Below are 26327 nucleotides of genomic sequence, written 5' to 3'. Positions count from 1 at the left end.
TTTGCAGCGTGCATTTGGCAGCTTGCTTCCGAACATTCGTGTTGGACGCAGCTACGAGGCTCTGACAGCTGCCACTCGGTACGACTACATCGTCGCATCCCTACCGTAACAGGATGATACCACCAGATAGTGTATTACACCATATTTGACTTTGTTTGCGATATCTTATCGGAAGTTGCTGCACAAATGCGAGTCTTATGATGGAGGGGTAGATTCAACGGAGCCTCTTGGTAGGCATCAACGAAGTCTACTCCTCCAGATGCACACTCACCAGGCGCTGGTCACAAGACAAGGGGAAAGGTCTCGCCGCCTTGTGGCCCTCTCCGCCTTGCAGTCCCCTAATGTTGATCCTCAGACAGACTATACAGCGTCTCAACATCGCAACAGACAAAGAAACCGCTGTGAGCGGTGACTCACCGCTTGACCACTGTGCTCCCAATACCGCTCACCTCCATATCGTACTTCATGCAGTGCGACACCTAAAATGCAAGAACGCCGATCCTTTGACTTCCGCTGTCGGAGTCGAGCTTGAAGGCTGTCAGATGGACAACAACTGCGAGCAAGCAGGGCTATGCCCAGTTGTTACCCCGAGGAGTCATAAGAAGGGCTACTGCCTTCCATTCCTCCACTTTCTTCTCTTGTTAGCGCCTACACGGTAAATCAAGTTTATTACATGTCTATTTGACCACGCATACGATTCGCTAGTAGCTTGATCGGTCATTGTCTGCCTCGTTCAACCTCTTTTCTCCGCGACAGTGGCGCTTCGTGGTAATTCTCCTCTTCTTCCTACCACCCCGAGTGCCCTCGCGTGGCAGTATCTCGTCGCTCATTCGCCTACGCGATAAGGCGAAGACTAGCCGCCTGGATGTATGCCGTGCATATGTCACTGTTTTAGGTGCTCCAATAAGCCTTACCCCACGCGGGGCAGACAGTGTTCATCACGAGGGCGCTTGGCTATCCCCACGCCACACCACGACTTGACATGTGAATTCGCCTCATGGCCAGAAGCTTACAGCGGCTATTACGATCCATTCTAATGAATTCGGCATTCGTTATCCTGCTCATGTGACCATGGATCAAAGACGAGAATGTTCCGCTTCCCGAGGATATAGCGGTCATTGTCTTAGACGGGACGTGGGGTACCGAGTTAGGAAAGCCGGGGTGGGGAAGACTTGTGGATTCTGCCCTCCACAGTCCACACGCTTTTTTGCCTCTTGCTCCATTCATTCTCCATATCGTGCTGTGGAGATATTGTGGGTTTTCTCGAGACCCTGATGTACCTTTGATCCGGTTTTCAGTGTTTGGAATGGCATTTTCCGTAACAAGAAGCTGACGGAGAGGTTGCGTCATTATGGAGACCAAATGGGTCTTCGTGGTTACAAGTCGAAGTAGAGCTGGTGATCAGTGGGTATTTAGGCATGATGGCGTTCGGTATGTGAAGTTGAACGGAAGGGATAGAGATGTAGTGACTGTGATGTGAACGTGTTGCTTACGTGGCAGTAATTGCGGAAGTAAGGAAACTCGGGTATTGCTTTGACTTGGATTCGCATTAACGGAGGGTGAGTTTAGCACATGACCTGGTATCGCGGTGCGATGTGCATCGTTCTCTGCTTGTGGATGGAGTCAGATTGCGAAAATACGTGTACGTTCATAAGAAACCATGCTGAAAGTTGTGCGTCTTGATTGTGTGATTATATTGCAGAATACTACAAGTACTATGTTTGGGTCTTGAGTAAACGAACAGACGACATGCACTCCACCCAAGAAAGAATTGATCGATGGTCGCCGGGTAGTAAGTCACCCATTCCAAGGACCATCATTCCCCGGGACCAGTACGTTCTTCTGGGTCACCGCGTACAATCTATGACTACGGTATACCATGTGCCAGAGAGGTCAACGCTTTCGTCACAGAGGCCACGGCACTTCAAGCCGGAGCCCAGTAGCCATCCCAGTTATATTTCAGTACCTCGTTACTCCAAGACATCCATTTACTGACTAGGTACCGAGAAAAGACTTCCAGCGCACTGTAATCATTCGAATCCATCAGATAGGGTTCGAGTAACGTCTTCAGACACGGTTTCCGCGAGTGGATATCTGGTACAGCAGCGATGACTCTCCTTTTGACCGTTGGCGCGTGTGCCATCGTCGTCCACGAGTTGGGAGCCGCACGACCCAGCAGCAGAATTTCATAGGGCTTGCGCATGGTGCTATCAATGTCGAACATGGGCTCGCCTTTGGTCGTCGTCTTGATCCATATCCATTCCTCGATCAAGCCCACGTTCCACGTTTCAAAGAGTCCGCCGGGTCCGAGCACATGTTGTCTCAGTGACTGCTTGTTCGTGATCCAGACGCCCACAAGGGCATTGTGCTCGAGATAACTGTCGATATCCATGTTCAGTAGCATTTTCTTGAGGTACGGCATGCCGCCAACCTGCTCATATGCGCCCTTCCGCTTGGCTGAACGGTTGGGCCATGGTGGATCCAGTAGCACTAGATCAAAGTGTCGTGGAAGGGTGTATTCGTTCGTGAGCTCACGAAACGAGGTACGGAAAGCGTCCGATGCAGTGGAATCGCTAAGGAAGAATGTGGAGCGAGGTGGTATTGTGAAACGATACTCTGGGCCCGGCTGAGCAGATTGCGACGTATTTGTGGCGATCGCAAGTGCTACGGAGTGGTGGTTGGGGTTGTGAAAGGTACCCGTCCATGGTTCAGTTTGTGCGTCCGAAGAGACAGTTTCAGCGGCCTGCGTTGTGCTACTTGTAGTCTCACGTGCAGCGCGGTACGACATCATCCACTGTGGTGCCGTAGAGGCCGGTTCTGCAACCTCGGAAGTTGCGCCGAGCGAAGCCATCATCTGTTGCAGGTTGAATGCGGTATCATCTTCTTTCGTCTCGCCGGACGCTGCCCACTCCCTCATCCGGGCCTCGAGCTCTTTCTCGGAGATTTCGTCTACATCCATGACCTGTTGTTCCCCAAGGACTGGCTCTTGGGTCATTAGCTTGCGCTGTGTGCACCACGGCCCTGAGACCTGTGCACGTATTTGGCGGAGTGCATGTTCAGCAAGGACTTTGTAACGTTGGTCATCAAGATGCAACGACAGGAAGTCGTGGTTAGACGCTTCTGCCACTGTCGCATGCGGCGTGGTAGTCGTGTCTTGTGCCTGAGTCTTGTTCGTTCTAGACTTCTGTGTCTTGGGCCGATAGTCCTCTTTCGGTTCGATAGGAGTATCCAAGGGTGGAGTAGAGAGCAGCACTCCCGAGCGGTCGCCTTGTGCTGCTGCGATAGATGTTGGTATATCGATCAACGTGATGTCTCCCTCCACGTTCTGGTAGATGATGGGGTTTGGAGAAGTCATGACGGGAAGTAATCGAAAGGAAAGGACAATGATGGAAGATTTCCTACCAATTCTAGTCTTACGTCACAGCTACTTCCTGCTCGCGATTTCAAAGACCACACTCAGGCATTCACCACATATTCTCATACATGCACGTGATCAACGATAACGAGGTCGTGATTGCAGACTTCACGATGCGCTTGTGGTGTTGAGAGCGCCATGGGAAACATTTCCGATGGGTAGCGTCGGATGAAATGATCTGGGCCAAGTGCCGGCCGAAAGCAGCAGATCAGCCTCGGTAAACGTCATCGCCGTGGCTGCATCTCAAACACCAAACCACACAACGGCGTTGCTTTCTAATCCCCATACACGCGACCCCTTCCACGTTCTCAACCACGTTCCTCGTCGTAGCCACGCGAATCGACAACGCCAAGGAAATCGCATCTCACTGAATTCATGTCGCGGTAACCCCACGCAACTCAGTTCTGGAATGTCCACGGATCTCCTCCGCTATGACGGAAACAAATCGAATATCATGACGACGACTGCGGCGCCAAAAAATCGCGCAAGCAACATAATACCAGACCATGACACGGCCATGTCAGCGAAGAAGGAAGGCAGCGTAGCCGTGGCCTCTGGGAAGAAGAAGATGGATAAGAACAGCATGGAATATCTGATCAAGAGCGGAGTGGCAGGAGGGTTCGCCGGATGTGCTGTATGTCAAGACGCACTTCATCACATGAAGCAAGCCACTAGATGTACAAGTACTAACAGCCCAACAGGCAAAGACGGTAGTAGGCCCCCTCGACCGCGTAAAAATCCTCTTCCAAACCCGCAACCCCCAGTTCGCGAAATACGCCGGCTCTTGGAGTGGTTTCCCCACGGCAATCCGCGACATCTACGTCAGCACCGGAGTACGTGGTCTCTTCAAGGGTCACTCGGCAACACTCCTCCGCATTTTCCCCTATGCCGGCATCAAATTCCTCGCCTACGAGCAAATACGCGGTCGCATAATAAAGAACAAAGCGCAAGAAACCCCGGGCCGACGCTTCATCTCAGGGAGTCTAGCGGGCATGATGAGCGTCTTCCTGACATACCCCCTCGAGGTAATCCGCGTGCGACTCGCCTTTGAGACAAAAGAAGAAGCCCGCAGTAGTCTCGTAACTATAGTACGAAAAATATACAGCGAACAAGCACCACGGATATCGCAACCAAAGAACTCCATCACAGCAACCGCAACCCACGTCGTCGAAACCGTTACCCCGCGCTCCGGCCTCTCGAACTTCTTCCGCGGCTTCACACCCACACTCCTCGGCATGATACCCTATGCGGGCGCCTCGTTTCTCGCCCACGACTCCATGTCCGATCTCATGCGCATCCCCATCCTCGCTCCTTACACAACACTACCCAATACCTCTCGCGAAGAATCCAGCACCTCGAGCCACAAACCCGCGCAATTGCGCTATTGGGCTGAGCTGACCAGCGGCGGTATCGCTGGCTTCTTTTCACAAACAGTGTCTTACCCACTAGAAGTTATAAGACGAAGAATGCAGGTTGGTGGTGTCGTCGGTGATGGCCATCGACTTAGTATACCGGAGGTTACGAGGAGAATCTACATGGAGAGAGGATACAAGGGCTTTTTCGTGGGGCTGACGATTGGCTATGTCAAGGTTGTTCCGATGGCTGCGGTCAGCTTTTATGCGTATGAGAGGGGGAAGTACTATCTGGGCATATGAACTCGGGATCGATCGGATGAGGAGGATAACAGATGATGATTTTGCATGAACGGAGAGGAAATGGATTAGAGCCGGACAGTTCAGGCGTTTTGGAGCTGAAATATGCGAGGGATTAGCTGTTTTTTTCGAAAAAGGTGTTGTCAAGGTTGATAGTGTTGACCACGTACATAAACATCGTGAGTACAGCGTGTAGATAGAAGATACCAAATATGTCACTACTTGTCCCCAAACCAGATCTAGTGTTTTCGGCCAGCATAGATAGCTTTGGTACTATCCATTGACTCTGTGTCGCTCATCGCAGAATAGGACTCATGGTAGCTGTCGACTTGATCTTGGAGGCGTGTTCCTAGCGAATCACGTGGTAGTTGGGAAAATACTCTATAGGTGCTGAAGCCTGACGTCAGTCTTTGACATAACAGTCAGAACGATAGACCACTATTCACTCACTGTTGTGTCCCATCAATCTCGAATTCACTGTAGGTAACAGATGCCTTGAGTCTTATGACTGGAATGTCGTAGGGGTCGAGCTTGCCAGATTCTAAAAAGAACTGTATGTTGTACTTGCTATTATGCCCAGACATATCGACCGAGTCGTCCTCCTCCAAGAGCCACGGTGCTTCTCTCCTTATATCCTCCCACGATATGTCCTTCTCAGGGACCAAGTCGTCACTAAGATGGCGATGGCGAAGACTGCTTTCTTTGCTCCAGGCTGGAAACAGCCTTTCAATGTCTCGACGATGTTTCGAGGCAGAGTATTCGCTGAAAACATGTAGAGCCGGGTGTATGACGCCGCTTTCATAGACCACAAATATATAGTCTGTGTACCCTTCATGCGCAGACTTGATTAGAACAGCTACTACCGAGGAATAGTATGGATAAGGAGTGTCTTGTCTTGTCTGTAGGAACACGGCGTCCGAGTGATCCCACAACGACTGCGGAGTTACACCACAGATGCTGAAATCTTCTTGCTGGGAAAAATGCAGTGCATTCTTCCGCGAAGCAGCAAGGTGAGTAAAATCATCGGTATGGTGGAAGTCAGTTCTTATATAGATCGAATCCTCATCTATTGGTGTATCGGTTATGCGATCGAAGCACGGTATAGGGGAAGCAATAAATGATTCCAACCGAGGGAGATTTCGCAAACGACCATAAAGACGTGGTGCCAGCTTCCGAAGGCCAATCTCACGATTCGTGCAGTCGGACGTAGTCGCAATTTGAAGGACGTAAGTCGACTTTTCCGGCCTCTCGCGAGATGATCGATAGGACAATTCGAAGTCGCCAGTGAGCAAAAGACCCCGATTTGTGATAGAGAACTCGGGCCCTAATCCTATAGAGATATTCTGCAGATCAGCACTGCCTGTAAATGCATTTGGAGAAGTAGCAAGGACTTCAACCAGACCATCCCACCTTTTATAGTGCGACACATTGTCCCATGCGAATATAGTGAGATCGTTGTTGCGCTTGATGATTTCTTCTTGAAGACGTTTGAACGCTGTTTTGCCCTCGCCATATATCAATGGCATATTGATCTCGAATATGCCTAGAAGACAATACGCCATGTCTTCGGTACGTTTAGTAACTCGCTTGGAAGCCCAGGACATCCGTGCACCAACAGACTCCTTGTATATTGTTCTTGGCTTGAGTAAGACTTTGGTAGGAATCGAGGTGAACTTGGATATAGTGTCAGTGTGGTCCTTCCTACTCCCCCTGAATGTCCAGTCTTGATCGTAGAACTCTACATTTGATGGAGCAAGGAGTTCCTGTAGTGTCCAACCTAACATGTGGGTGTACAAGATCAGTATATGTCTCATATTCAGTTCGTAAAGGGACATCTGTTACCTCTAGTGAACCAGCGGCATTTAGCAATTTGATCCTCTAGTCCGAGATGGGCAGGGAGATCTTCCAGGACAACATAGCAGACTTTTGCTTCATTGTACCAATTATACATGGAGTTGATCGACTCTGTCAACTCAGCACTGCTAGACTTATCGACTATCACGAGCCAAGAATGTGTTAGCGAACATACGAGGGCTGCTCTCGCCGTTGTTGCCTTGTGCCGAAAGTAGGGCTACTCACTATTTTCGAGTCAGTGACACGAGCATATTATGTGTATATTTTGAGCTGACCTGCAACATGTATCTACCCAGAAATACTGGAGCTCATCTCTTTTGGCCTGTCTCGCGCATGCGTAGATCTTGTTCCATCCCAGTTTATGCAGATTCGCCATATTTACAACGTCGAGATATGTGACCTCATCACTATCCGCACCCCATGTGTGTGAGAGAATGGCGTAGGGTGGTATATCACCCTCGTAACGCTCGACGAGGCTGAGTTCATTGTCATCGTCAAGGCGTAGAAGACGCATCGAACGAGATTGTACGGAATTACAAACAGCAGGAAATGCTATTGAGGAAGGGGTATGCAGAGAGGTTGCGATAGTTCCCTATTGACGGACAAGATGAGAAGAGAGAGGGTAAGCGCTGCAAAAGGGAGTGGGGCAGGAACACTCAAGGCTGCAGTGATCATCACGTGGCATTGTGAGTTTGGCGAGTAACGACACTTCTAGACGGTATTCGAATATAGAGGAACGAAATGCGAATTTCTTCAAAGCCTTATTAAAAAAACACTCAAGAGTATCGATTCGATGGAGCTGCCGGGCATAAGACGCAGGCACAACGCTGTCAAGTAACACTGTATTGTATCGCGGTAAAAGTGTAATACTCAAGAGTATATCATGATATGACCATTGGGCATTGCCAAAGTACCCCACAGTAGCGCCACGCCATGCCAATGCTGTTACCACCCACCCATACATACCCCAACACTACTTGAGCGTATCAACCAACTCCCTGTAAATCTTCTTCAAATCCCTCACATCGCCCTCTAGCTCCTCGACCCTCTCCGTCTTCTCGCCCAACATATCCAAGGCCGCCTCCTCTCTAACCTGCATCTCATCCATGCGCTTCTCGAGATCAGCGACCCTATCACCGTTTTTGCGCGCCTCGTCGACTTCGCGCATGAGTGCTACGACTTCTTCCCTCGCCTCGTCGCGCTGCGCAGTGAGGCGCGCGAGCTCCTCTTTGTGTGTTGCTTTTTCTGATTCCAGACGGCGGACTGCGGCGGACATGCGCTCTACGAGTTGGACCGAAGGGCCGGCACCAGCGGTGGAAACGGATATCATGTCGTTGATGGTGCGGTGCGGGGAGGATGTGTTTTCAAAGGGGTCGTTGTCGTGGTCCATTGTGTGGATCGAGGGTGTGTCTGGGACGCCTCCTCCGGCGAGGTTCGACATGCTGGACGGAATCGAGTCTTGTCGTTGAGGGGTCCCGATTTCCGGGGTGCGGACTCTGTTGGACTTGTTGTGGCGGGAGCTCGAGGGGCGGCGTGAGGCTTCGTCAAACATGCGGTCCATGGGGGACATCATGGGTAGGTCCATGCCGCTGGTGATGGAACGTGGGTTTGGGCGGCGGTTGTAGATACCAAGTGGATCGGGCGAATGCCTTCGTTGGGCTATAGAGGGTGAGTCTGTCCGCAGGTATTGAGATTCGCCCATTAGAGATGGTGTCTGTACTTCCACCTTCCACTTGTTTTTCTCGTCTTCTATTCGTTGTTGGAGCTCAGCCTCCCAGACCTTCTTCTCTCGCTCGAGTTCTGCCTGTGCATCTTGTGCGGCAGACTCTGCTTGCGTGAGCCTAGCTTGCAGCTTTTGGGCTGCAGCACGCTGCTCGGTCAGGTCGTGCTCGAATGCTCGGGCTCGCTCGTTGATGCTCTCGAGCTCGTCTTCCAGTCGACGTGCTTTTGAGTTTACGTCTCTTGCTTTCCGCCTGACGTCAGATTCGCGCTTCGCGGTTTCGTCTCGGTCCTTCTCAAGAGCCGCGACGCGAGATGTCAAAGTGGTCTCAATACCTTGCCAGTTCTCGGAAGCTAACGAGTACTGAGTCTGCAACGTCTCGATCTGTCGCAAAAGCTTGGCCTGTGAATCGCCAGTCGCTGATGAAGATGCCTCTTCTGTGCGGCTGCGGAGCAATTCTAGCTTAGATTCTAGATTCTGAATCCCATGTCAGTGTACATGCATTTGCAAAGGTTCGTCATCACTTACAGCAATCTCGCCACGCAGTTCCAGCTCGGCGACCTTTGCCTTCTCCTGTTGGCTCTTTGCTTCATCTCTGGCCGCTTGAAGTTCTCTCTTCGCACGGTCTTCGGCAAGCTTCTTCTCTATCCGCACGTTCTCAATGTCCTCCTTTAGCGACGCAGTGGCCCTCTTCTCTGCTTCTAGCGCGCCAGACTGAACCCTCTTTTCGGCATCTTCTGCCCGTGAGAGCGCATCGCTGAGTTGTTTCCGCAACTCGGATATTGTAAGTCCAGCTTCCTCGCGCTCTGCTCTAATAGTCTCGATATCCTTTTCGATCCTGCCTACAATTTTCAGCTTTTCCTGCGCAGACTTTTCCGCCGCCTCTGCGCGCCGTGCCCTTTCCGACTGATCAGTGATGCTTTTCTCCGCCTTGGTCAATCGCTGCTTGAGAGTCGCAATTTCCTTGTCCTGTTCCAAAGCCTTGGCGCGCATCTTCTTGATAGTGGTGAGATGCTTCATCTCCGTCTTTGAGAGCTTCTGGCCCTCTTCCATGAGTGCAGCGATCTGGGCATCCTTGTCTGCCAGCTTCTTGTCTGCCGGTGTTGCTCCAGAATCAGACTTGGCAGCCTTCGCAGATGCAGCGAGTTGCTCAGACATGTATGTCAACTTGGACTGTAGAGCATCAATTCGCTCTAGGTGTGCGTTGAGCTCCTCGCGGTTGTCCTTCAACGTCTCCTGGTATGTGTTCTGGAGCAGGGATAGCTCGACTTGTATTTCTTCGGGGTCTTTGGCTTCGGGAGGCGGTGTTGGGGTAATGGCGTCGACAGAGGGTCGCGACGGGTCGCTGTCGAAAGACTGGCGTGGGGAGGATGTCTGTGGGGTGACAATGGAGGGTATCGAGGGCATGGACATGGTGGGAACAGGCGTCGATTTTGGTTGCTCGGCTACCAGAGGTGTAGGTGGTGGTGAAGTCGCTGGGGGAGAGACTATGGGCGCAGGTGCTTCCACAGCGGGTTGTGGTGTCTGTGAAGGCTCCCCGGCCTTACTGCCATCTGGCTTGGTCGCCTCATCTTCTTTCACTGTTGTAGCTTCTTCCTTGGCCGGTACAACTTCCGTCACTGGCTCAGGCGCCTTTGAATCTATGCTTGCCCTCGGCGATGCGGTGACGGCATTTACAGCAGGACTTGCTGGTCTCGACCCCAGATCCGATGAGGTTCTTGCTTCGGATCCCTTGTTCACGGCCTTGGCTAAACGGTCCTGGAGGCGGGAGTTGGGTCGGCTTCGTGACGAGTTGCGCGAGGCTTCTATGCTGTTAGCCTTGCGAAGGGCTATGGTACCATGTCTCTGACAAGGCTACCCACCTGGCTCAACTGCGAGCTTCTTGTCCGTCGCCGCCTTGTCTGTGCCTTCTGTTTTGGCAGCTGCATCCGGGCCCGCGCCTGCTGGCTTTGGGGTGCCATCCTCGGCCAGTATCGTGTCGAGTCGCGACTCCAAGCCCGAGATGGCGCTGTTCCACCAGTTCTTCCCACTCATCGTGCCTTTACAGCCTTGTTGCGTGTGGCGACTCTGTTCCTCGTCTGTGGAACTTTACTAGCTTTCACCGTGCACTCGTTCTCCGCCTGTGTTTGTTCATAGCTCAATTGCGCATAAGGCCAGGTTGGTCTGTTGGACGTGGTACGCGGTCAGCTAAGGTTTCGCGGGGAGTTGCAGGCTAAGACTTTCGCAACAACAACAATGACCACCACCATGCGTGGAATGCAGTCGATGTCCGAGACTCGAAATTGCTTGTCGCAGCTAGACGATGCCCGTGTAAGCGAAATAGCCCCCGTCGTATTCGTGTCCTCACGATGTCTGCCGCGCAAGCCCTCAGCATGACGGATGCCGTAGCACGTAGCCAGACAAACGCCGATTGGCCAGCCTTCCGCTCTGCCGCAACTCCGCCCTGACGCAATTCCCACCACCACAACTTATGCAGGGGACTTGGGTCCCGGCCATCGCTTCCGCATGTGAATCGAGGTATGCCATATCTTCACTTTGGCATGGCGGGTACATGCGTTATGCTTTTTTAGACATGCAAATTCAGATGCACTTGCATCTTACGATGGCTACTCGATTTGAACTAGTCTCCCTAGTGGCATCGCTTCTGCCGTCTCTGACGACGACGATAACATTTCTTTAATTCTGCCTGGTAGTCGTCGTATAAGTACACAGATAGCTTCGTTTCGTCCATCTTTTCCACCACATACAACCATCCACCATTACCTTCAAGATGCCTCTCGCCGTAAGTTATTCTCCAGTCTAGTGTCATCTTCTTATCCTTCACATGTACCGTTTCTCGAATCGTGTTTTCAAGATGACTTACAAATTACTAATACTAACCATTACCAGGCCGTCGGACAGATGCGTTCAATGGCCTCCATGGCCGAGAACCTCAAGCAAGCCCAAGAACTCTGCCAAAAAGCCCACAAGGCAGGCGCAGCCGCCCTCTTCCTCCCTGAAGCAGCAGACTACCTAACCACATCTGGCGGACTCAAGCTCTGCAAATCTGTCCAAGATTCCGAATTCGTACTCGGGCTCCAAGAATCCGCAAAACAATACTCCCTACCCATATCTGTCGGCATCCACGAGCCAACAGACGATGGAAAGAAAGTCAAAAACACCCTAATCTGGATCACTTCTGATGGCGAGATCAAATACCGCTACCAAAAACTCCACCTCTTCGACATGGACGTCAAAGACGGCCCTCAAATGCAAGAGTCTGCGGGAGTAGAACGCGGCGTACATCTAGGCGATCCATTCGACAGTCCCATAGGCAAACTCGGCATGCAAATCTGCTTCGACCTGCGCTTCCCAGAACCTGGTCTCGCTCTACGCTCGCGGGGCGCACAAGTCCTTCTCTACCCCGCTGCATTTACCACTCCCACGGGCAAAGCAGGACATTGGGAGATTCTCATCAGAGCCCGTGCGATTGAGACGCAGAGCTACATCATTGCAGCTGCGCAGGTGGGTGTGCATGATGAAGAGGGCAAGAGGCGCAGCTGGGGACACAGTATGATTGTGGATCCGTGGGGGAAGATTGTTGCAGAGCTAGGGGGTGATGAGGGCGAGGGAGGCAGTTGGAAGGATGAGGGTGAGATTGCGACGGCTAAGATTGATCTTGATTTTGTGAACCAGTTACGCAAGGACTCGCCCTTGAACAGGAGAACGGATGTTTATGCAGCGCTTTGAAATGGTGAAAATTTAAACATTGCATAGCGTCATAAGTGGCTATATGATGGGCTAATTGGGTATACAAGTCTGCTAGGAATGAACCGTTTTCGTATGCAAACATGGAAAATGGAAGATTCAAACTCAAATCTGACGCCCTACCTTCCCATCCCCATCCTTAAACATTCCTTCCCTCCAGCAACCTTGCCTTGCCCGCCAAACTCAGATATGCGAGCGAGTGATCCCGAGTTTCCAATTCCCGTTCAACCCTCGTCCTCACATCTCCCAACCCACACCCCATGCACTCGGCCAACCTCTCCAACAGCGTCGTAAAAAGGCTCCTCCCCTTGCCCGGCTCCCGCTGAGGTCCATGCGCTCTCGGTGGTTCAAATTCGCCCTTGCCATCCCCCCAACAAGGCCACGCCCAGTCATGCGTCCCATGGTCGACATAAAAGTTGAGCAGCACAGTCTCCGCATCACTCGTATCGTGGTGCAGTAAGCTGTCCGAGATGAACTCGGGACCGAGAACTAAGGCGGCTTCGGCAAAACAGAATTCCAACTCGCAGCGCAGCGAGACTTGGTTGGCGTCCATGAAGCGACCGTATGTGCGTTGGTTTATCCAGCCGGAGCCGTGGTAGCGGGCGGAAAGGGTGGCGTGGTGGAGGATGAGGTAGATTGCTGTGAGCGGATCCTGGGGCAGACTCTTGATGTATGTGAGTCGATCTGTGTGGGATGCTAACGAGACGACCGCGTGTCAGTTGAGAGTTGGTTACGAAGGACAAGGTTTGTGGAGTGGAACATGTGTGACTGACCAATCGATACGAGCTTGTATAATAGCAGTAACCCTGCGTTCGCAAGGCTTATATTATGTCGGAGAACGGCATTGAAGTTGTGTTCGGAGCAGAGGGCGTCCATGACATCGTCTACAATGTCGTACTTGCTCACACAGTCCGCTAGCCAGTCGACGTTTAATCTTCCATCTTGGCGACTGAAATCGGTTTCCGCGTGCCGTAGCTCCTTGCGCATAAAGCTGCCTGTAATAGACTTTTCGTAGTTTTTGAAGATGGCGCGGAGACGGGGATGAGCAGAACGTATTGCGGTTATGAGCGTGCCGTCGTTGAAAGGGAGGTGTTGGATCGTCTTCAAGACGAGCTCAGGAGGGATTCGCGGCGAAATTAAAAAGTTGAGATAGGGAGATGGATCGGTGAGAGTTGCCATGCTGTGCTATAGTATAAGGTGTGTGAAGCGCAAGATAAAAGAGTGGTTGTATGCTTGTATAGAGTATGGTGCTGAAGAGAGGTAAGGAGAGAGACCAGCAGCTGTATCGTTATGGTCGCGACTTGTAGCTCTTCTGAGGTAGGAGCACTTCAAGTTGTACTTGCTGTATAGGTCCTTGGGGATGTAAAGCGCATGTATCTAGGCCTCGGCATAGGTGAATGGTCCCACGCATACTATATAGTCAATCAGTGAAGACCATGATGGGTGACGACGGGCACCATGATGGCGAATTATCCTCATGATTAGCATCGCGTCAGGTACCAAAGTAACGACATCCGTTCACCATTGCGATTGCAGAATCTGTACATGTTTGTCGCGTGCTTCACAGAGGTGTATACATGTTACAGTTTCCAGTTTGCATCCGTGCGTGTCCGGGTGCGCAGACTCGAAGCATTGAATGTAGACTGATCGCTGCGGGTAGACGCTAGACCCCGCTGCTGATGACATGCCGGCAGAATGGGGGCTAATGCAGGTGATGAGTGCGATTGCGCAATAGGTCCGAAGTGCAGAACACGCGGGGTGTGAGGGGCTGTAAGAGGAGAGAATGTCGAGGTCGGGAGGGCTGATCATGAGCTAGTGCCATCCAAACCAACCAACCAGGCAGCTCTACGCATGACGGAAGTAACCAGTACCACTTGCAGACAGAAACTCCATTCCGAACATTTCCATAATTCATATAGTAGATGAGTGCGCCATGACCCTGGGTATCATATAGACTCCGTAAATGCAACATTACACATCATAAGTATATCGTCTCCCTACAGCAGATCTATGCCCTCTCTCTCCGCAGCCTGCAGTATGAAGCTCCTAGTCTTCGCATCTGGCGCGAGATCCAGCGGTAGATTGCCATCATTGTCCTTCTTATCGTGCTCTGCGCCCATGGTCAACAGTAGCAGCGCCGCGTCTCCATGCCCCTCGCTCATCGCATGGTGCAGCGCTGTCATGCCGTCCATATCGGTAGCATTCAACGGACTCTTTGCTTCTAACAGCGCCTTCATCATCGGTACGCTGCCCACTGCCGCTGCTCGGTGTAGTGGAAGTTGGCCCCTCTTGTCCTTTGTCCGCGCACTCGCCGGCGGTTTCTGTGCCAGCAATGTCCGTGCAATATCGAGGTTGACTTTCGATGCGCAAAAGTGCAAGGCAGTTTGACCGTTATTGTTCTTCGCGTTTACTTCGGCATCTTTAGAGAGCAGTAGGTCGACTATGGCCTCTGCGTCTTTCCGGGAACACGCCATCATGAGGGGCGTCCAGCCAGAGCCATCTGTCACGTCGGGGTCGAAGGACTTGGCTTGCACGAGAGTTTGAACGATAGGGAGGTGGTTGTAGGATACTGCCCAGTGAATGGGGAGACGATCGTCTGGGTCGCGGAGGTTTGCGAGTTTGGGGTTTGCGGCGAGGAGGGAGTCGACGCGGGATGCTGGGGTTGTTAGAGTTGGTTGGCTGAGGGAGAGTTGTAGATTATAGATACCTTGGCCCTCTCGGCAGGCCTCGTGTATGGCATATTTTGCTTTGTATTCTTCCATGGCGTTGGAGGTGATGCGACAATGTACTACACTGGTGACGTTGACGCGTATGTTAGCCACTTCGCAGCTCAGCCCAAGAAAGTTAACCCCGCTATGACCGAGGCACGGAGATCGCCGCCCCGTGAGATCCTAGTGTCAATGACGTAGTTACCAAATGTATGTCTTTCATGATCACATTGCATTGGAGAGAAAGTCGCAGTGAAAAATTGCAAATTATAATTCTTCCTTATCCACGATCTATCAAGAGACTGAGATGATTTATTGAACATTACATCTTCGCTGTCTACATACTGCTCTCTCCCTTTTACGAGCCTCACCATTTCCATTCTCTTGGTGACATGCAGTCCTCGACAGTAGCAGTAGCAGTATCGAGCACAGGCGCGACAAACTGTCTGGAAAACTCAAAGCTAGAGTGCTGACTAGCTCCTGGAGTCAAAGCTTCAGCACCAGTCTTGTTCCGCTACCGCAAAACCGGGCTCGTACCACAGGGTCTGTCCCGAAACGCCCTGGTGCCAAACGCGCATCGTAGTTCCACAGCGACTCATAGCATCAATCATGACAGGGACGACTCTATGGATCGACTCATCTCGCTCCGTCATGTAATCGGCCCAAAGCATGTGCCACGCCGCCTTAGTGTGTAACTCGAGGCTTTCCAGTCGTAAAGCTGTCACTGCGTTGACGATGCGCTTTATAGCTGCATCTTGCTCATCACCTTTTGTATGCTTCCTGCATAGTTGTGCGAGTCGCATACAGTAGATGCTGGTAATGCTCAATGACTGCAAGCTGGTCGGCAGTACTTGTGAAGTGAGTAAATGGATGAGTAAACTTCGATTGTTCAAGTCTCTCGAGTTGATAAGCTCATCGTCTATAGTGAGGGTGGTTAAGCTGCAAAGTTGCTTCAAGCTAAAAAATAGCCGTCTAGGGTACCCGTACCGAGGGATGGTTTCGTAGCCTAGACTTTTTGGGTCATGAATACTTAACCTCTTCAACTTGTAGAACGGACAAGGAGCATTGCGGTCGTCCATTTGCTTCATGCGGTATGTATCGCGCCTCTGGATAGCCTGTTCACCTTCTTTCTTTCCGTTGTCGGTGGTGTCTGTTAAAGGGGGAGAAGAATGTCGAGTAAAAGGAACATCGAGTTGAGTGTGGTAGGTAGTCGAATCATATATTTCCAAGGTTAGTGAGGTCAAATGATCCTCCTCTGCAATAGCGTCCACTTCGATCCATGGCCATCCGATGACGATACGCGTTATTGGCATTTCTGACAGGTTGGTACTGAGGGTGATATCATTTATCTCTTTCGCAAGACAAATGATCATCGCGACTTTACCGTCAATGACTGGCGCATAAGCCAACAATTGTTGGAGCCATTGCTTTGCTAGAAGCCTCGACGACGACGACGACAACAACGGAACAAACTCTTCAAGTAGAAGTTTCACCTCAGCCAGCCTCGGTCAGAGTGACGTAGGGCTGTGGGTACGCGGAAAAGTGTTTGTGTGCTCCTTGTCGGTCAAAGTGAACGAACGGATACGCCCCGCCAACTCTCGACGATTGAGTATGGTGTTGAAAAGTAGGCTTATGCTAGCATGCTGTTGGTCCGAGAAGGTGAGTTCGCCGTACAGGTATGGTTCTGCTATCGTGCGATGATATCTCGAAGTCTTCAGAAGAGCCGAGAGATCTTTCTTGTCCAGACGCTGTGCGATATTCTCGTCTATCTCAGTTGAGAGACGGTTCATGGCGGGCGGCCGAGATCGTGCGATCGGGTGTGGGCAACGTTAGAGATCTGAAAAGAGCAGAGAACAGAGACAAGAAGGCGCGTCTGCAGTGTTGTGGGCACGGACCTCGCGACACGTGTTTTTGCTCTCAACTCACTGCGGCAATCTCGAAAGTGGGGCAAGTACATTAAGCAAACACGTTCAGTTTCTTTCATTATGTGGTGCTGATGTAAAGTTGTGTTTCGATTGCATGGCTTCCATGGTACTGCGATGACCCATAGACAACGAGCCACTCACACCTACCGCACTACCATCGTCACCATCGTCGAAACCAACCATGTATGTACATATGGTTGGAGAAACCATTTCATTCACTCGTTTCCAGGGCTGGATACCGTCAAATATGGTTCTCGCCCGAACTTGAACAATATCTCAACCATGGTATACTTCAGTCATGTGCTGCTGCTGGAACCTAGCCATGTAAAGAGGTATATATATTGGGAGGTTAGGCCATATGCTCTCTCCCCTCAACACATACCCTAAAAATATCCGCGGTTTCCGACGTTGATAACATTGCAAGCTATAAGACGACACTTCCTCCACACTCGATAACAGACAAGCACCTCTGAATCTAGCACCACCATGTCGCTCTCGGAGCTTTCGACCGAACTCGACGGGCTCATCATACAGCAGCTACCTCAATACGCACTTCACGCCTTGACGCTCACTAATAAGTACTACCGCGGGTTGGCAGAGCCATATCTATACAGGAATATCAAGGTACACGATACGAGCAAATATTCTATGGCGCGTCTTGCATTGAACCTAGTCGTCCGCAAGGAGCTTGCTCGGTACATACGAAGCTTTGAGTTGGTTTATATCCGTGAGAACAGAGTAACAGCACGCGCTTTTGATATTGTGAGAGTGGTGAAAGCAAACGTGAAAGCTAATCATCTGGAAACCGAAATCCTTGATGATCGCCTGGAGAATGTCCGCGAAAACTTCCTCACAAGGTCACCAGAAGTAAAGAAAATCATACAAGATCTCGCGGGCCCCTTGTGCGGCCCTCAATTTACGCTCAAAAGGTTTACTGGCCAATTCCTAGGTTTTTTGCTTACGATCATACTTCTTCTCGCAACCAAACTCGAACATCTCCAGCTGGAGGATATTGATGATGAAATTCCTCATGAGGCCTGTTGGGAACGATGGCAAGGATTCAATCAAAGAGCATCCGGAAAACCTTACCCATTCCACAAGTTAAAGTGTCTGGAGTTGTCGATCGGAGCAGAAGCGAGTATCCCAATACTACCACCTACGGAGAGCTTGAAGATTCGTGGTCAGGGCGATAGCCGTCTCTGCCGGCTACCACACAATGGCCCTCGTGCCATAGGAGGTATGTGCAGCCTTGAACTTCAAGACGTCCATATAAGTCAGGATGATCTCGAAACGATGATATCACTGCCTCAAATACGCAGTATGAAACACCTCAAGATGACTAGAATTGGCCACCCTACTCTCGAAACTTACAACTATAGACGTTTGAGTCAATTGTTGTCGACGTCCCTCCCAATACTGAAGACACTCGAGTGGATAGGCGAGGATGGAGTTTATCTTCATTGAACGAGAAGTCCATTTGGCTGCTTCCGTGGATTGATGCAACTGGAAGAACTTACGCTGGACTACCAATACCTTAAACCATGGACAGCAGTCGCCGTTTCTTTACATATTATACACCCTGAACATATCATCCACCCAGAGGCTTTCTTCCCAGCGAGTTTGAAGGTCCTCAGGATTACGAACGTCCCCTCACATGTCCTCATGAGCCTGCAGCGGGAAAGTGCCAACTATATCCTTGGGACTGCTAAGTATCTTGGCCTTTCCAGGTTCGACTTGTATACCGACTTGCCGTGGTCGTCGTCGATTGGCATAAGTTGGATGGAAGCCATTAGGAAGTTTCTGGCGGAGCTGGTGTCTAGCTTGGACGATATTGGTACGTCGATGCGGATATACAATCACATAGATCAAGACGATTCGGAGTTGCTCTACGAGAAGGGCTATGTGCTTACATGTTCACCGCGGATATGCATGTAGCGCTTGAAGCTTCCTGTAGCTACAATTTCTTAGCGAGTCTTCCCGCTAATTATCGAGAGCTTTCTCTAGTGTGCAGTATGGTCGCGGTCAAATTTGGCCGTCTCGTGGTGCCGTAATCGTGGGTGGTGGCTGAGGCTAGATGCTCTCCGTACCAAGTTCTCGGATCATACGATTTCGCTACACAACGACAGTCTAAGACTGTTCGATTGAGTTTTTCTAGTAGTTCACGTTACCGCTGCTAAGAGGCTGGCGGAGGTACCGTGACGGCATCGAGCGGGGCGATGCCGCTGTGATTGGGCCGCTAAACCTGGCTACCTGAGCGGGGTGTTACGATGTCAAACGATGCTAGCAGTTTAGCTTTCAATCACCAATCAATACGACATACGCCAGCTAATTGTCATATTAGAAGGTGGGAGGAAACTCGAATCGAGTCGGTGAAGCTGCGTTTGATAGAAGACTGCTTCTCTGTCTGCCTCCAGAACAAGTGCAGACTTTGATCATGTAAATCGCGACGATGGCATGAACACTTCCAAGCACACCAAGACGTTTCTCTATCCAAGCAAGGACTCTGACGAGAAGAAAATGAGTACGTCGTGTCTGATATACACATTGGATATGCGGCGATCGCCTTTCCAAGGGTCATCTTGTTGTCTCCTCTCGATTTCCTCTAGTAACGTCTGGACCCAGAGAAGCTCCCAAGGTCGTAGGTTCGTTTGCGAAAGTCATGTTCTGAATCTTCATTGCACCTTGTCAACAAGGATCTATTGCTCCCCAATCAAACTGGGGTCGTCAACAGATGTATCTACTCTTATTCCTGTTCCTTGTTCCTGAATCGATGTTCTATCAGATTGTAATAAAAACTTTCCTTCTGATCCATTGATATTTCGTGATTTCTTTACTGAGTAGAACCATAGAGCACGAAAGGACCCTGGTGCTACGTTTCAGGTGCAACTGGTTCACACAGTGCCCTTACTGCGCGCATGAGTCTACCGAATGACAATGACGAGTCACGCAAGGGGTATTGAGATGACCATTCTGCTCATAGATGCCTTGACCTCGACTGAAGTCGCGCTGCTTGCCGTCGTGGTCACTGGAGTAATCATACAGCATTTAGTTCGAGACGACAGTGTCCATATCCCATTGAAATGGTGTAGCTAGTACGGTTCGGTGGTATTGGCTACTCGATCGCTGGCAGGCTCTTGGACCTTTCTCTTGCATCCGTTACATCTGTGGGTGCCGGCCTTCTCTGGACGAATACGAAATTGAGTCATCGGTGTTATGAACGCCCGGATCCGTTTGTGAACAGTGCACTGAAAAGAGTCAAACCTGACTACTCATATAGTCTATAATGTGGTCCCTATTTTGCACTCTCGTTGACGAAAACGAGTAATCCAAGATAGATAGGTTTCAGAGAAACGAAGGGTTGAATTTGATGCATGCTCTATGAGGATTGAAGGTCCTCCTTGGTGTAAAGCAGGGGCTTGCATGGGGACGATGAGGTTGGAGAATCTACGGCGGACTTGAGATGGGGTGCGTTAGATGGATTGGGGATTGAATGCAGTCTCGATGCGGGAATATGAGCGACGCTAGCGGCGAGCTGCGGATCTGTTCTACGCTTGAACGGGGTTTTATGACGTATGGTTGAGCAGAGTTAACGAAATGGCCTGACCCAGTGATGATTACAGTGGTAAAAGACTGGCTGTGGTTAGGAGGAGTGATTTCTACGTCGTTCTACACGAAGATTTGAGATTGGCAGTAGGCTTGAAGTGGGTATGTTCATCGAATAGTTCCGTGAGGGGAAGAAAACGACACGTTTTTCAGTTGAACAGTAAACGATGTGGCATAAGGAGCCCTAGAATTCGTGTTCTCGATAGCGAGATATCGATGGCGCATCTCAAATCAACTGAAACATCGACCGACGTCGGGGCGGAATTTCCAAGCCATACTTCATATTGGCGAAGAACCGTCGTCCCAATCAAGATAAATCAAACGATACATCGCTTTGATGTCTCCGTTGACGTGCTGATGTCAGCTGATTCTTAGGCGCACCCCCCGCGGATCATTGCTCCGCTCAGCGATGTGTGCCAATGAGCGCTGACCCTGACATCAAATAATTCTACGCCAAATGGCTACCTGAGCATCACGCTTGAACTAGGTCTGATTGATACTAGTCAATTGACGGAAAGTTTAACAGATTTGAAGACACGCTCATTGATAACTATCCGTTGATCAGAGTCGCGAAAGTCGGGGCCGGGCCTCTCAACGGACTGTGAACTCGATGATGTTTCGTGCTAGGAAGAAAATTGGATTTCAATACTTTGTCGTTTTGTGGCACCTACTCGCTGCCTACAGAAGATGTTGGTAGTGGCTCGGAGATGGGTGCTAAATTCATGCTCTACGGAGATTGAGCTTTTGTAAAGGTTTTAAAGACGGGATAAAAGCTGCTTGTAAAGCGTTATCATACAGTCTATAAGATCTGATATAGACACAAACTGTTTCAATGCCGATTTGTAGAGGCTTAAGGGGAAGAAGTTGGTGTCGTGGTTTGGTATCTGCTATAGTCTCAAGGAAGACTTGGAGGCAGATGCTACGGGTATGGGCTAGTGGACCAACTTCTTGGGCTGTGAGAAAGCGAAAATCCGATGAACGGCGCGTTGATAGATATGACAACGAGTGTGACATGCTTTAGGGCCTTGGGAGTCCGTCATGGCCTTCGCATGGGGTTCGTATAGCGAGTGGATACTGGTGGAGCGGCGTTTTGTTCCGCGAGGAGATGTATCTTCCGAAGTTGTTGATTCGTCATCATTGCTGGTACTCCACGGAGGCAGATAGCAGGATTCCATTCTTCTTTTCTTGTTCAGGTGTCAAAGTGTGTATATGATCGGGCTGCGATGAGCCCAAACCAGACCGAGCCCGTCTTCCGAAGCACCCTCAAACATCTACATATCCGTTCCTTACATGGTCATTCTCAGGTTCACGGCCATTATTCCCGGAACCCCAGACCCTGAACTTGGTGTTCTTCCGATGCTTGTACCCTGATTTCAGATCTCATCTGCTAGAATGCTTTAACGCCATATGTTGGGTCTCAATGTTCAAAGGGCGTGATTGGTGGGAGTTCTTGATAACTTCACATACAGCTATGCATTCTTCACGTCGAAAAATGTTAGTACTCTCCACACGATACCGGAGAGCTGGTAAGCATGGAGTGCTTTTCACTGGATTGGATCTCCGCCGTCCTCGCTTTTCCGAGCAGCGTTAGCATCTCCGCTTCATTATGATACTAACGCATCACGAGGTGTGCGACAAAGTGCCAAGCTAGGAGAAACCGAAGTAATACCGCGTGGTATGGTCTTTCCGCGTTTACGATGTTCGCATAGAGAGTATTCTTTCGGTAGACTGTCGATTGGGCTTGCCCTGGATATCCACTGATCTGCCGATCCACTTATTAACGCCGATGGTTCCTCGCCTCCCCCAACATGACCGAGATTCCCCACCCCACATCCCATCACGATACCGACGCAACACGAGGGGGATCTCACGCCATCTCTTAGAGAACACAACAAGGTAATCCATGTCCAGCTTGCCGTCTTACCATAGTAACCGTAAACGGCCCACCTCCCGCGGCAGCGCTCCGAACGGGACGTAGTGCGCCGAAAATAAAGCTATTGCGGAGTACCTATGGTCGGAAGAGTTCCAATAATCTTGAGAGCCTCTGCAGCTCTTATGCCAGGTGCTGATCTCTAGCCGACGAGGACGAGACCTCGGGTTCGACTTCGAAGCCGACGGCGTTGGACGGCATCCGCGAACGAGAACACCCTGAATCGAGTTCGAAGCCGATGAGATACGCGGCATTCGAGCTTGAATCTGTCTAGGACTGATCCGATGTTTGGCGAGCTCTTCTTTGTTTCCTGTCCCGTTCGATATAGTGCCGCTGCGCTTCGAACGCTTCGTTTGCTAGGCCCACAGTCAGCGCTTGATGACGACGCTTTTCGTAACGTCCACGATACCAGACAGCGTACTACTACCACTGTAAGATACCAAATCTCACGTATTCTCGTGTACCTGCGGTCTTGAACGGTTCAGCCGATCGGGAAGGCCAGAACAGATGAGCTGGCGTGGCAAACACGCGTCGCTCTTGCCTCCCTGCCTGAGCACAAACTTTCCCTCCGCCGCAATAACCTATCATGAGAAGTGTCCCAGGGAGGCTGAGATGCGGATCAGGGTACCAGCCACTCTTGGCTGGGCCATGGCGAATTTCAGAGCGTCAGAAGCTGCACAACCGTGCAGATCATAATCAGGTTCGGTATCGTCGCCGAAGGAAGAGCTCGTGCGAAGCCCATAAGGCAGGTCAAATACCGCTGTCAGATAACTTCCCGTGATGATTTCCATGATGCCGGGTCTCCGAACATTGCGATAGGTTGGGGCAAGTCACCGAACGCGATTCCCATGGAGGACCCATGTGGTTGGAAGATGGGTCGCTACAATGCGGCTTGTTGCCACATTGCGGTCCATCGTATGCAAGTGTTTCTTCTTCATCGGGCCGTCAGGAAATAGACACATGCAACACCATCCAATGCGAACTTAGCGGCGGTTGCCGCTACGCGACACTCAGCAGTCGCAATATTGTTGGGAGTGTGCACTACAATGATGCTGTCAAGTTAACCCCTGCTACCTCCTAGGCAAAGCTGCGTTTCTCTGCTCGATCGTGTCACCTGCAGCACCCAGATGCGCGGAGTGAGATGCGGAGTGTAGATTTCGAGTACTAGAACAATTCTTGTGTGATCCCGTTTAGCGATGATCCTCTCAGGCATTAGATGCATTCTGTTTCATGGTCGGTGACGTTAAGTGCTTACTTGATTGGGTAGGGTGGGGAATGGGGGCGGATGAGGAATGCAGTTTCCCCGCCTCACGTCCCCGACCACCGATGTTCATGCGCAACGTTGTAGGGCTGCATTCACTGCAACTTTCCGGTCAATATCCCCATTCCACGGCATAATGGCATAGCTCCAGAGAGTGAATCGCAAGATGTTGGCTTCATTTCTTCGTGCCATAGTAGATCAAATCTATCTGGATCGCAAGCGTAGGATAAGTTCTCAGTATGTAGGTAACCAAGCCCCACGTTTTAGTGCACTGCGCTTTCAACTTAGCGCACTCATCCCATTAACGGGCTCCTTGACTCGCCTCACCCTCAATTGGTCCCCAGCTTTCCTATGCTAGATCCGAAGCGACTGCGCGTATCGACCGAAGTCAGACCTAAGACTTCTCTAGGATGAACCCTCCTATGGTCCAGGAAGTGGGCCATTCCCAATGGCTCGATCGGAACCTGATCATGTAGAGAAGCATACCTCATCGTTGCCGCATTGCTCTTGCTACATCAAGTCTGTCGGCATCGATTGAATATATAACCATCATTGAAATCTGATGAAAGCAAGCACATCCTTCCAGTCGTCAGAGTCTTGTGCAACTTGTAAACCTCACAATGCTCCACACAATGTCTATCCTAGACCTTCCGGGGGAGCTTCAGCAGAGAGTGGTCGAACATGTACGTCAGTGGCGGGTAATCTTTCCGGCCGCTCATACTGACCGCGACAGATCACAACACAGACAGATCTCAAATCGCTGTGTATGACTTGTTCAGCTCTTCGCGTCCTCGCCAATCCGATACTGTATAGACGCATTGACTTGCGTTTATGGAGTCAACGAGCGGTTGAGTGTCTGCAGCGTTGCAATTTAGCAGGCGCAGGTTTGAACCTTCAGTACACGAAGGAGCTAATCGTAGAAGATGAACCCGTTGGCGAAGAACTCAGATCGATCCATACCGGCCGTATCCACCTACCCGCTCCAGATCGTGGACCTTGGAACCGCTATCTCACCGAGTCTCAGCAAGATGATAGTGCCTATTCCCAGACTTGTCAACAATCAAGCCAAGCAAGCTGGGTACCCCAGCTTGGCTTGATTGTTGGGTGCCTCTACTTCAGCTTAGCTTGATTGGCTTGGTGGGTTAAAACAAGCCAGCTTGATTGTTTGGCTTGATTGGCTTGATGGTCAAAGCGTTTTTGAGGCTATACAAATAGGTGGTATTGGCTATATCGTGACTTTTTTTAGAGTTGAGTTTCCGAATCGCTGTTAGTATTGCTGCTGTCTCCAACGTCCCACGCGCTTACGCCGTACAACGCCTCTATCTCATCGTCAGTTATAGAGTTTCTGTTGTTGAGTTTATCGTCGCCTAGACCAGCTGTACGCCACCGTCGTACGCACTGTATTGCCGCCAGAAGTCGTGGTTGTATACCTCGTCGGCGAGGCTCTAGGAGATCACCCAACTCGCTGAACATACGCTCACACTCGCAGCTCGACGCTGGGATAGACAGTACGTCAAGCGCAAGCTTGCTGAGTTGAGGATAGCGATCCCGCATCAATAACCAGTATTTTATTGGGTTGTTGGCGTACTCGCTGCCCTTCTCCACCCGCCGCTCGCACAGCTTCCACTGGGTATACTCGTCGTCAGCTGCCTCGTCGCTGTTGCTGGCAGTTGTAGGATCAATAATGCTGTCGATTGCGTCGTCTATATCGTTCGATAGTACCTTTAGGCGTCGTACAGCTAGTTGACTAGTATTGTATTGAGCCTACAAGCCGCGGAAACTGAGGTTGTTGGACTCAAGCTAGCTGGGTTTCTCAGTACCCCAGGATTTGTCGCAATACGATCGGTAATACGGGTGGAGTATCGTAGCTGCGTAGTAGGCGGGCGATAGGTCTAATTTAGAGTAATACTCGCTGGCTTTCGCCCACGCTGCGCGCATGTTAATCGCAAGGTGGTCCTCAGGCGCCTCGTCGTGGGCGTTATACTCAACGGCCTCGTAAGCTAGTACGCGCGATTCGTAGTAGTTGAGTATATACTCGAATACTGGGATGACTTCAGCGATACAGCCAAACCTCCCGCTGTTGCCGCGCCCCTCAAGGCGCTTTGTAGCAGCTTTCAGCGGCTTTAAAGCGTCTATATACTCCGTAACTACCGCCCAATCGTGCGTTGTAAGGCCGTCCGATCTCATCCAGTGTGGCGCGTGAGGCAGTTTGTTGCGCCGCGACTCAGCGTAGGTATCCTCGTCCCGTATACGCTTTATATGGTGGCTGGCGTACGCGTTAATCGCCGGTTGAAGCTGTACAGCGCGCTCAAAGCACGAGTAGAAGGAGTTCCAGCGTGTAATAACAGGCTTGACGGGCTCAAGGATCTTGCGTTTATCGGGAGGTGCGTCAGCTGGTAGCTCGCGATGGGCAAGGCGCTGAAAGTCAGCAAAAAGAGCGTATTGCTGTGGTGTTTTAATGTAGTTGACGATACCTAGGAGTACGCCTAAGGGCCCATCGCGCCTCCACTCG

The 26327-nt window shown here is 50.8% G+C and overlaps 8 protein-coding genes across 8 annotated transcripts; 2 read left to right on the top strand and 6 right to left on the bottom strand.

Moving 5' to 3' along the window:
* Nucleotides 1–1924: 1924 nt before the first annotated feature.
* On the bottom strand, nucleotides 1925–3355 carry AA0111_g12206 (hypothetical protein; the record flags this gene model as incomplete). The annotated part of the gene is made up of 1 exon (XM_028646159.1): nucleotides 1925–3355. One exon carries the CDS (start codon nucleotides 3353–3355, stop codon nucleotides 1925–1927), a length of 1431 nt encoding a protein of 476 aa, XP_028500185.1.
* Nucleotides 3356–3869: 514 nt separating this feature from the next.
* AA0111_g12205 (Mitochondrial carrier protein) lies at nucleotides 3870–5070 on the top strand (the record flags this gene model as incomplete). Its single annotated transcript, XM_028646158.1, has 2 exons — nucleotides 3870–4049; nucleotides 4117–5070. The coding sequence occupies 2 exons, from the start codon at nucleotides 3870–3872 to the stop codon at nucleotides 5068–5070; spliced, it is 1134 nt and encodes a 377-aa protein (XP_028500187.1).
* Nucleotides 5071–5513: 443 nt separating this feature from the next.
* Nucleotides 5514–7018, bottom strand: AA0111_g12204 (hypothetical protein; the record flags this gene model as incomplete). The annotated part of the gene is made up of 2 exons (XM_028646157.1): nucleotides 5514–6844; nucleotides 6910–7018. 2 exons carry the CDS (start codon nucleotides 7016–7018, stop codon nucleotides 5514–5516), a joined length of 1440 nt encoding a protein of 479 aa, XP_028500186.1.
* An 876-nt stretch (nucleotides 7019–7894) lies between these two features.
* Nucleotides 7895–10675, bottom strand: AA0111_g12203 (hypothetical protein; the record flags this gene model as incomplete). Its single annotated transcript, XM_028646156.1, has 3 exons — nucleotides 7895–9118; nucleotides 9170–10443; nucleotides 10504–10675. 3 exons carry the CDS (start codon nucleotides 10673–10675, stop codon nucleotides 7895–7897), a joined length of 2670 nt encoding a protein of 889 aa, XP_028500189.1.
* A 736-nt stretch (nucleotides 10676–11411) lies between these two features.
* On the top strand, nucleotides 11412–12370 carry AA0111_g12202 (hypothetical protein; the record flags this gene model as incomplete). The annotated part of the gene is made up of 2 exons (XM_028646155.1): nucleotides 11412–11423; nucleotides 11531–12370. The coding sequence occupies 2 exons, from the start codon at nucleotides 11412–11414 to the stop codon at nucleotides 12368–12370; spliced, it is 852 nt and encodes a 283-aa protein (XP_028500188.1).
* Nucleotides 12371–12527: 157 nt separating this feature from the next.
* Nucleotides 12528–13567, bottom strand: AA0111_g12201 (hypothetical protein; the record flags this gene model as incomplete). Its single annotated transcript, XM_028646154.1, has 2 exons — nucleotides 12528–13084; nucleotides 13162–13567. 2 exons carry the CDS (start codon nucleotides 13565–13567, stop codon nucleotides 12528–12530), a joined length of 963 nt encoding a protein of 320 aa, XP_028500193.1.
* Nucleotides 13568–14385: 818 nt separating this feature from the next.
* On the bottom strand, nucleotides 14386–15150 carry AA0111_g12200 (hypothetical protein; the record flags this gene model as incomplete). The annotated part of the gene is made up of 2 exons (XM_028646153.1): nucleotides 14386–15044; nucleotides 15096–15150. The coding sequence occupies 2 exons, from the start codon at nucleotides 15148–15150 to the stop codon at nucleotides 14386–14388; spliced, it is 714 nt and encodes a 237-aa protein (XP_028500190.1).
* Nucleotides 15151–25615: 10465 nt separating this feature from the next.
* AA0111_g12199 (hypothetical protein) lies at nucleotides 25616–26327 on the bottom strand (the record flags this gene model as incomplete). Its single annotated transcript, XM_028646150.1, has 1 exon — nucleotides 25616–26327. A coding segment is annotated over one exon (712 nt), but the record flags the coding sequence as incomplete, so codon positions are not given.

This window comes from Alternaria arborescens, assembly GCF_004154835.1.
Source record: "Alternaria arborescens strain FERA 675 chromosome Unknown contig_70, whole genome shotgun sequence".
Lineage (NCBI taxonomy): Eukaryota > Fungi > Ascomycota > Dothideomycetes > Pleosporales > Pleosporaceae > Alternaria > Alternaria arborescens.
Note: the sequence above shows the minus strand (reverse complement) of the source record. Positions and strands in the feature narration are given on the sequence as shown.